Below are 10,526 nucleotides of genomic sequence, written 5' to 3'. Positions count from 1 at the left end.
TTTACTCCTCTATGACAGTAAACTGAATATCTTTGGGTTGTGGACAAAACAAGACATTTGAGGACGTCATCTTGGGCTTTGGGAAACACTGATCCACATTTTTCACCATTTTCTGACATTTTATAGACCAAACAACTAATCGATTAATCGAGAAAATAATCAACAGATTAATCGACAATGAAAATAAACGTTAGTTGCAGCCCTACTTCAGTGCTCAATGTGCTTTAGGATGCAACTTAAATAGAATTAAGTGCAACAACCAGGGTTCCCACAACTTTTCACTGATGAAACTTTTCCATGACTTCCCTTTTCAAAGTTCCATGACCAAATTTTAATGAGACCAATTTTAAGCATTGGTTTATTTTTCACTTTAAAATCAAGGATTTTATTATTTTAACAGTCAGCAACCACCAATATTTTCCCCCAATTTGTCTAGACTGTTTCAGAGCCAGACAGGTTTTTGTCACATTTGACGGTATTCAAGAAAACAATTAAATTCACAAATAAAAGTTCATGACTTTTCCAAAACTTTTCTCCCTTCTATGATTTTCCATAACTTATCCAGGCCTGGAAAACACAATTTTGAGGTTTTCCAGGAGTGTGGGAACCCTGATCATCCCAACCTTACTTACAAATAGCCTTGATTCATTCAATTACCAGTTTTTCTGCACAAGGAAAATACTTTGTTTCAACTGGATTGGAGCCAGTCAGGTGAAGTGGCTATATGAGCTCAGTTCATTGTAGTAATGAAATTAGTCCCATTAACAGATCATTAGGCTGCATGCAAATACAGTCACTGAAGTCATAGTATGAAGGCACTGCGTGAGAGTAATATTTATTGAAACAAGACTTAAATCTTAGTGATGTAAAATTGAATGTTATTTGGATCTGTTCTTTGATATTGACTAAACAGCATATTATTCACAGGCAAAGCCATTGGTTTCAATGTAATGTGTGTGTAGTCATAGAGTCACAGATAACGTTGCCTTGAAAGTGGTGGGATGGTTTTCTGGACACAAAAAGCCTTGTCAAGGAGAAAATAAATTACACAAAGAACCAAGACAGGAAACTGGAAGAAATGAAGGGACTGACTGTGTTCCATGTCAGCCAGGAACAATAACAGCCCAAAGAAAGGTAAAGCGGGACAGGAATTCCTCTCAGATTGGGCCGACTGTGTCTGGAAAACCAGCTGCCAATACTGCCTTCTGTGAAGGCTTAGATAGGACACTTTGTCAACCTGCATGTCACACAGCCTGAATGTGGTGGAGTGCTAGACTATTCTCTGGGTGTGGAGCTCCATGTGGAGCTCCGCCTTCCATGTGTATTTATGGAAAATAATAACTCGAACATTAAAATGGAATAATTTATTAAGAAAATTCAAGTGTGGGTGGTGTTTTTTTTCCATTTCTTGGTGTAGTTTCTCAAATGACCTAAAGACAGGGGGAAAAAAAACAAACACCTGCATTGTGCATTGGTTACAGCAGATGCCAATGAAACCTATACATCATGTACAATTCTGCAGTATTCCACATAGAACAAGTTTTTTTTACATCACTACAAACACAATTAGATAGTAAAGTCAATATGACTGGATTATGCTCACCAAATTCACACAAACATCTTATTGAAGGCATTCACCCCCTTAAACTATACATTAACCCTTGTGCAAGACGAGGCTGGATCAACAGTATGTCACTGTGGTTATCAAGCACACCAAAAGAAACCAATAATATTAGGAACATCCCTCACTTTGTGTATAGGAGGGTCTTACTTAAGGTACAGGAGCCTTTCCCCTTAATTAGAGTTAACAACACTTTTTAATTGCTCCCTGACCATTTTATTTTTCCCGCACGTTTCGTTTAATCCAAACCAACCTTTGGATTCTTTAACCACCACCATTTAACGTCTTCTCTGTGAATGTATGCAAGATAACTTACATTGTGGTCATGAGGCAAACGTGGTGGTATCAAAGATGTACACAAAAGAGATGGGACTCTTTTTTTCAAACCAGCCTGCAGCAAGTATTTTTCAGTCATGGTCAATGCAAAAATGATCCTCACTTGCCAGAACATGAATGAAGACTAATGGCATGGAGATGTGGCCTTGTGGGAAACGATCAATGACACTTTCATATAAATGTCAGTTTGCTACTCTATTGATAAAACACATTTGTGGTTCGACCTCTACCCTGTTCATGAAAGCTTTTACATTTGCTTTGTGTGGAATATACAGAAGAAGAACTGGGTAGTTAGCATGAGCAGTGATAGCCACCATGGCTGAACAGACAAAGAACAGAGCGCCACCTACAGAAACTCAAACTGCATCAACAGAAAATCCAAGGAGAAAGACGTCACAGTGCTGGATACACTGTTTGATTGACAGGTGATCTCTGGGAAGAGCAGTGCAGTGAGACACCACAGCAATGAGCACTGAGCAACAAAGAGAGACAAAATAAACAAAAAATCTTGCAGATTACCACTAAATCCCATCCATGTGGAAAAAGTCCACTCAACGTTCTCCCTCTTGGTCAATCAATAAAACAAATCTTCAGAAAAACAATATCCCAAGAAGGAGCCTGGTAAGTGGCTGATAGGACAAGCTTTTAAAAATCCTGAACCTTTCCCTTAAGAACGTCCTGGAACCCTCATGCCTCGGCCTGCGTAGATTTCAAAGCGTTTTCCAAGATTTTCCTCTTCCACTCCTCGTAGTCTTGTGCTGTTGCCTCTTCCTCTTCATCCCTCCTCTGCTGCTTAACAGATGAAGGTGAACAGTCCTCTGGTGAAAGAGACACAATTGTCAACTACATCTCACATACAGCAAACCTCTCACACATTACATTACAGAGTAACTGCAGTTTTCAATACAAGTTTCAAGGTTGGAGTTGCAGGTTTTCAAAAGAGAAAGGAGAAACATACAACTGCTGTAACTTTTTGAATGAAAACTTTTTGAATGAGCAATCCATGTCTCACTTTTTTTTTTAAAGCTTAAAACTCTTTAACCCGTGTTAACCCGTAAATGATTTCATGTCTGAAAGGGGTTTATTAGCTATTAAGGGATCATAGCTTTGACCTAATCTGTGCAAAATATAAGGACTACCGGGTCTTTCCATTAAATAAACAAACAATCAGTGCAAAGTGTTTTGTGGTAGCTATGACTTACCTTCATCCACTTCTTCAATGCTTTCAGTCAGTGTTTTCTGTCTTTTCTGGGCCGTTTTAGCTGCTTCTTGAAGTGGAGAGGCTTCCTCTGTTTGACAGATCACAAACACAGAATATCAACGGTACGACTGAGCAGTGTGGCATCAAAGTTAAACTGCACGAGACAAGATGTTTTATGTATAAATAAATCATTAATTTAAAATGATGAAAACCAGCACAAAATCTTTTGACATTTTGAGAGGACTAACCTGTACCTGTAAAACATCTCACCCATCCTACATAATATATTGTGACAATCCCTGACCCACTTACTGCAGATGGCCTGTCCCAGCTTCTGCAGCTGGACCACCAGACGGTCAAAGATGGATTTCTTGGCTCCAGATGACGCTGCCAGCTTCTTGTCAACTTTGATCTTCAGGCATCTGCATGTAGACAACATGGGGGAGAATTGGTGGAATGATGACACCAACAGAACGTGGCCTCATTTTAGCATCTATAAACAATCAATTATTCAATACACAACAGAAACTGATTATCCAATTGATTGTTTAACTAGTCATACAAATTAAATAAGAAATAAAATAAGATGAAACTAATGATCTCCCTAGGAAATTGGGTCATTGCAGCAGTAAATAGTAATAAGAAAAATAGAATATAAATAAGAATACAATAAATAAGGGGATTAAACATTCCAAACATGTCAAGAGCATATTAAGTAGAAAATATGAGTTCCAGCATTATACCAAAAAATAATTATAAAAATGTCAAGATCTGTGCTATACACACAAATGAAAAGAAAATATGCGAATTTGTGAATGTCAGACGAAGAATACTGATGATTCATATTTTGAATAGGCCATGATTCAATATTTCAATTATCTGAGAATCTGCATTTGCAATGACCTTGAATCTCAAGGGTTTCAGTTGAATCTGGTTCTTGTACATCAATACCTCAAAGTCAAACGTTAACCTAAAGATGTTGAGTGTAATCCACTGACTTGCAGGCTGAATGGAGAGCAGCGGTGGTGAAGAGGGGTTTGGAAAGGTCCAGATCATGTTGCTGGGCAGCAGGGAGGCTCTCCTCATACCTGGCAGGCAGAACGCACATATAAAACACACAGGAAAAGACGGTAAGGGAGATATTAAAAAGGAGAAATCCACCCTAAAATACTAACACTGAAAAACAATGTGACGTCACGTTGATATTTCCAACCCAGCTACAATGTTTAATGGCAGAAATTTTAAGATATCACTTTATTAATCCCCTTTTTCAGCCATCTAAAAACATAAACAGTAAACGAATCAAACAGCAAGGGCTTCTTTCTAGAGCCATTTTGCACCAACGTTCAATATTCATACAGGGAGAAATCCATCATAGAAAAGGCAGAGAAACCAATTTCTCCACTCCCCGGTCTGACTTTTTTGCCCTGCAGTCTGGAAGGCTCAGTCAACCCCCCCCCCCCCCCCCCCCTAAAATATAGGGGACATTGAGAACTTTATACTAACAAAAATATAAACGCAACACTTTTGTTTTTGCTCCCATTTTTCATGGGTTGAAATAAAAAATCGAAGACTTTTTCTATGCACACAAAAGGCTTATTTCTCTCAAATTTTGTTCACAAATTTGTTTAAATCCGTGTTAGTGAGCACTTCTCCTTTGCCAAGATAATCCATCCACCTGACAGGTGTGGCATATCAAGATGCTGATTAAACAGCATGATTATTGCACAGGTGTTTCCTTGGGCTGGTCACAATAAAAGGCCACTCTAAAATGTGCAGTTTTATCTTGAAAAAAGACATTTATTAGGGACTGAACTGTGGATCTCACATGACTAGATATGCATTTTTTGAAAACCAGTCAGTATCTGGTGTGACCACCATTTGCCTCATGCAGTGTGACACATCTCCTTCATATAGAGTTGATCAGGTTGTTGATTGTGGCCTGTGGAGTGTTGCTCCACTCCTCTTCAATGGCTGTGCCAAGTTGCTGGATATCGGCAGGAATTGGTACACGCCGATCCAGAGCATCACAAACATGCTCAATGGGTGACATGTCTGGTGAGTATGTAGGCCATACAAGAACTGGGATGTTTTCAGCTTCCAGGAATTGTGTACAGATCCTTGCAACATGGGGCCATGCATTATCATGCTGCAACATGAGGTGATGGCGGTGGATGAATGGAACGACAACAGGCCTCAGGATCTCGTCATGGTATCTCTGTGCATTCAAATTGCCATCAATAAAATGCACATGTGTTCGTTGTCCGTAGCTTATGCCTGCCCATACCATAACCCCACCGCCACCATGGGGCACTCTGTTCACAACGTTGACATCAGCAAACCGCTCGCCCACATGACGCCATACACGCTGTCTGCCATCTGCCCGGTACAGTGAAAACCGGGATTCATCTGTGAAGAGAACACTTTTCCAAAGTGCCAGACGCCATCGAAGGTGAGCATTTGCCCACTCAAGTCGGTTACGACGACGAACCGCAGTCAGGTCAAGACCCCGGTGAGGATGACGAGCACGCAGATCAGCTTCCCTGAGACGGTTTCTGACAGTTTGTGCAGAAATTCTTTGGTTTTGCAAACCAACTGTTGCATCAGCTGTCCGGGAGGCCGGTCTCAGACGATCTCGCAGGTGAAGAAGCCGGATGTGGAGGTCCTGGGCTGGCGTGGTTACATGTGGTCTGCGGTTGTGAGGCCGGTTCGATGTACTGCCAAATTCTCAGAAACGACATTGGAGACGGCTTATGGTAGTGAAATGAACATTCAATTCACGGGCAACAGCTCTGGTGGACATTCCTGCAGTCAGCATGCCAATTACACACTCCCTCAAAACTTGTGACATCTGTGGCATTGTGTGATAAAACTGCACATTTTAGAGTGGCCAGCCCAAGGCACACCTGTGCAATAATCATGCTGTTTAATCAGCATCTTGATATGCCACACCTGTCAGGTGGATGGATTATCTTGGCAAAGGAGAAGTGCTCACTAACACGGATTTAAACAAATTTGTGAACAAAATTTGAGAGAAATAAGCCTTTTGTGTGCATAGAAAAAGTCTTAGATCTTTTATTTCAACCCATGAAAAATGGGAGCAAAAACAGAAGTGTTGTGTTTATATTTTTGTTCAGTGTATTTTGTCAAGCCCCAAAGAAATCTCAAATTTGATCTGTAACTCAATATCTTATCTGGATAAGGAAAAGCAAGTTAATGCTGTGGTGTGAATACACACAGAACACATTGCGACGGTAAGGCGATGAGTCAGCCAGGTGGAAATGCAGTCTGTACACTGTGTTCACATTAGTGAGAAACACAGTAACAAAGCAAAATGGACATTTCTTGTCACTGGAAGAAACTTGATATTTGATTGCAGTGTGGGTCGACAGCCCTGTCCAGGCCGGACAGTTGCTATAGAAACAGACCAAAATATGAAGATATCTTGAAGCAGATGGCAGAGCAGGGAATCAAGTCCTACCCGTGAGTTGCTGAAGATGCCCTTCTGGGCATCCTGGCGGCTCAGTGGCCTAAGGCGCAAACCATGTCACCGTGACATCTTGAGTTTGAATCGGTATCAGGACCTTTGTCACATGTCATCCTCCCCTCTCTCTCTCTTTGTTGCCATCTTTCTACCTACTCGCCTGCTTAGCCAAAAATGATCACAATACAGGCAGAATGCAGACAATCAGAACACACATACTAGGTAAGGCCGAATTGGATTGTTCATTCTCCAGATAACCGAAATAAGGTACAATTTGTATTGCTCTTATAGCACTGAATCTAATCCTATCAGATTAATTTAAAAGAAAAAAAAGAATGCAATTGTATAGAATTGTTGAGCTGCTCAAAGATTTTTCCTGAATTGAATTGTTCACTACATATTGAGATTCATATTAAATTTGTCTAAAAAGGAGATTCACATCCCTAGTACAGTAGGCTGTGTCAGTATAATGAAATTGAAATGGTTTAGAAGGCAACTTTTCTCCATCGATGCCACAGTGGTATGTTTCCCTGCTATGTTATGGTTAGAAAGATGCTGAAATTTTCATACTATACGTTACTGCACTTTCCATCACCTGACACACAGTGTGTCCAGTACAATGACCTCCATTTCCTTGGATTTTCTGTTGATGCAGTTTGAGTTTCCTGCAGGTGGCGCTCTTTTCTTTGTTCAGCCATGGTGGCTATCACTGCTCATGCTTACTACCCAGTTCTTCTTCTGTTTACTTCAAACACACTACAAATGTAAGACGCATCACTTCCTGTGTGACAGAGGATTTTCCTTTGAAAGAGCTAACAGACACCGGATATTTAGAACAGCAAATGCAAACGCTTTCATGAACTGACTATAGGATGAATCACTATTGAGCTATATCAATCAGCGATAGAAGGTAGATAAATGGACATTTATTTATATAAAAATGTCAAGCATTATTATTTTAATACTGTAGGTTAAATCTACAAGGCATCACGGTTTTCCACTTGATTCACATGGTCACTGTAGTTCATGGAAGTGATCCTAATATCTTTGTACAGTGTGTGTGCTCCAAAACCCTTTGCTGCACCACTGATTACATAGCGGCAAGAGCAGAGGGAACCGCTTCCCTAAAGTGTACCCTTGCTGGGTATTGCACCACTTACTACGTATCGCAGCATGGGTGGTAGTTGTCTAAATGGAGCATAATCTGACAGCTGGCGTTATCTTCACTATAGTAAACAATAGTCAATGGAGGAGAACAAAGTAAAAACATTTCAGCCTCCTTATATAATTCAATATTCAGCAACATTTCTTATTTCTAAACAAAGTAATGGAAACTCATAATAACACTTGTGTTTTGGTACCAAACTCACAGTGCTTAACCACCCATCATCACTCTCCATGTTTGCACATATACCCCTCGCCGACTTTGCCAAACTTTCAGATAGGCAAAGCGGCACAACCGTGGGCCATGTGCCAGCTTTAAATGGAGTGGAAACTGCACCCACCTGGCACAAAGTGCCGCACCTGCACAGACATCTGGGGTGCACCCACTCAGCATATGCTCTGCAACAATTGTGTCCAATCATGCGCCATGGAGGGCCGAGACTCTGCGGGTTGTCCTTCCAACCAAATACTACTGCAGCTGATTTCACTAATTAGTATGCCAAGCAGAGAGGGAGGAAGTAATTAGTGAAAAATCACCTGGATTGGTTGGAAGGAAAAACTGCCTAGTGTTGGCCCTCCACAGCACAGGACTAGACATCACTGCTCTGGACCATTTTTAGGAATCGCACGATCTGTTCTCACCTTTCAAGTATTTGTGCTGCCAATTTGACGGCCTCCATGCAGCCATACTGAACAGCCAGCTCCCTCAGTCCCAGACGAGACTCCAGTCCCAAGAGACACTCCATGGCCTTCAGGCTGCTCTGGTACTGCTTCTTATTCAGCCCAGACAGCTTGATGACATATTCCTAAAGACAGCGTACAGCATTGCTTATAGAGCTGTCCAATGCAATATAATATCAATGCAATATCCTAAAAAAAAAAATAAGGTTGTCAAAGATCTCTAGTTTATAATGGAAATGAGGTAGTGAAATGAAATTTTAACGTGTCGAATCAAATCAGAAAACGGCTTACTTTGTCCAGGGGTTGCTTCATGGATGTTGCTGCCAACTCAAGGCATATCACATTTTTGCCTGTAGCTGTGATGTTACCGAGTGCCGTGCATCTCACCGCAGATAACCGCACATACTCCTGTGCCTGGCTGTGGAGGAGAAAGAGAGTTCACAGTATGAAGAGCTGGGAGAAAATGCAACTATGAAAATGCAATTCTGGCCATTACAGATTGTAGTATCAGTTCCCAATCACTGATTACTAATGGAGGCTTATATCTGAGTAGGGCTGGGTAATGAATAATAACACAGAGAGGTCTTAAATACAAAGATATCAAAAAGCGTTAAAACTTTGATTCCTACAGTGAGAACTCAAGTTTTCTTCCCGTTAATTGTTATTTGTACCGAAGAAATCACACAGAGATCCACTTTCACTTGAAATGTGAAAAGATATAGGAACATCAGAGAGCAAAACTCCAACAAGTCTAATTTACTGACACCAAGATTTACAAATTTAAACTAAGAATATTACTTGATGAGGAAAACACATATTTGACAAAGACTATGTTGAGAAATGCCACAACCTGGGGGACAGCTTTGAATAATTTGCCTCTGGTGCTCAGTGGGTAGTAAATAGTTACAAGAGCTTATCTATTTCAAAAGAAAGAGGATGCTGCACGTAGGGGGCTGAGTCAGATAAGATACTTCAATAAAGGGAAATTCAAAAATCTTTATTTATTCGCTATGTAATCCCACAATATATGTGATCCTTGGCTTGGAACAACAGCTGAAATCACAGTGCATACCTTTTAATATGAAGGTTAGCTTACTTCATTTTTGTACTCTGACTATGTATCCTGGTGATTACAGTTGTAGTTACTACCCAATATTGCTTGTGACATACTATATATGCCTTAGTTACATTAACCAACGAATTAAACAACTTTACTGTAGCTGCTACTGCCACGCTCGCCAGTATGGACAGGACATCACGCCAAACTCCGTTGAAAAATCTGACATTTAAATCGCTTTGCAAACGTACCCAAGTTACACACCCTGGTAGAATAGGACTTAAAACCTTTCATGTTTCGTTGGGCGCACGTACCCAATACAGGGTATAAACTAGAGGTCTACATCTCGTGTTTGAATAAAATCTCAACTTTTAGAGTTAGTTCACCTGTTATTCCCCAAAATATTCCTCCACCAAAACAACGTTAACTTACACCGTGGTGGAGAGTGCTACTACCGCGCACTGCAAAACAATTCTAACAGTTAAGATGTTTCTGGGTCGTTTACGGTACATGCTGAAATAACCAGAAGACCTAGCGGCTCGTAAAAGGTCTTAAATTATGTTATACGTGGTGAATAATAGCAAGTACACTTTATTCTGCCAAATTACTGAACGGGGTTTGGCGTACCGCTCTGTCCACACAACACGGGCTATCCCGAGTCATACATGCGAGTACGGTGTATTATAATCTTACAAACTCACCGAATAATTCTCGCAGAGGTTACACCCATCTTCGCAGCGAGTTTAGAGAACATCTCGTTTTCCATATTTGACTGCGAGAAAGAGCGCCGAGACAGAAATATAAGTGAAGACTGGTTATCCACTCTGGACAAGAGATAGAGGAAAAGAAACAGTTGGCGGGAGATTTGTCCAACGCCACGACACGTCATCACGTTCCTCACGTCTGATTGGCTGTACGTACGCACGTCTATGTGTACGTCATGTTTATCTATGCATTCATGCCGCATTCACTGTATATCGGA

At 40.8% G+C, this 10,526-nt stretch overlaps 1 protein-coding gene across 1 annotated transcript; it reads right to left on the bottom strand.

Annotated features, from left to right (window-relative positions):
* Positions 1 to 604: 604 nt before the first annotated feature.
* orc6 (origin recognition complex, subunit 6) lies at positions 605 to 10,373 on the bottom strand. The gene is made up of 7 exons (XM_071537385.1): positions 10,246 to 10,373; positions 8,779 to 8,905; positions 8,449 to 8,612; positions 4,157 to 4,246; positions 3,471 to 3,580; positions 3,160 to 3,246; positions 605 to 2,775 (listed from the first exon to the last, which is right to left on the bottom strand). The coding sequence occupies exons 1-7, from the start codon at positions 10,308 to 10,310 to the stop codon at positions 2,645 to 2,647; spliced, it is 774 nt and encodes a 257-aa protein (XP_071393486.1). The 5' UTR covers positions 10,311 to 10,373; the 3' UTR covers positions 605 to 2,644.
* Between the last annotated feature and the right edge of the window lie 153 nt (positions 10,374 to 10,526).

Source organism: Centroberyx affinis, unplaced genomic scaffold, assembly GCF_046629955.1.
Source record: "Centroberyx affinis isolate AG114_WGS23_722 - 3 ecotype Tasmania unplaced genomic scaffold, CSIRO-AGI_Caff_v1 ptg003032l_1, whole genome shotgun sequence".
Classification (NCBI taxonomy): domain Eukaryota; kingdom Metazoa; phylum Chordata; class Actinopteri; order Beryciformes; family Berycidae; genus Centroberyx; species Centroberyx affinis.
The sequence above is the reverse complement of the archived record's forward strand: the minus strand, read 5'-3'. Positions and strand labels throughout refer to the sequence as shown.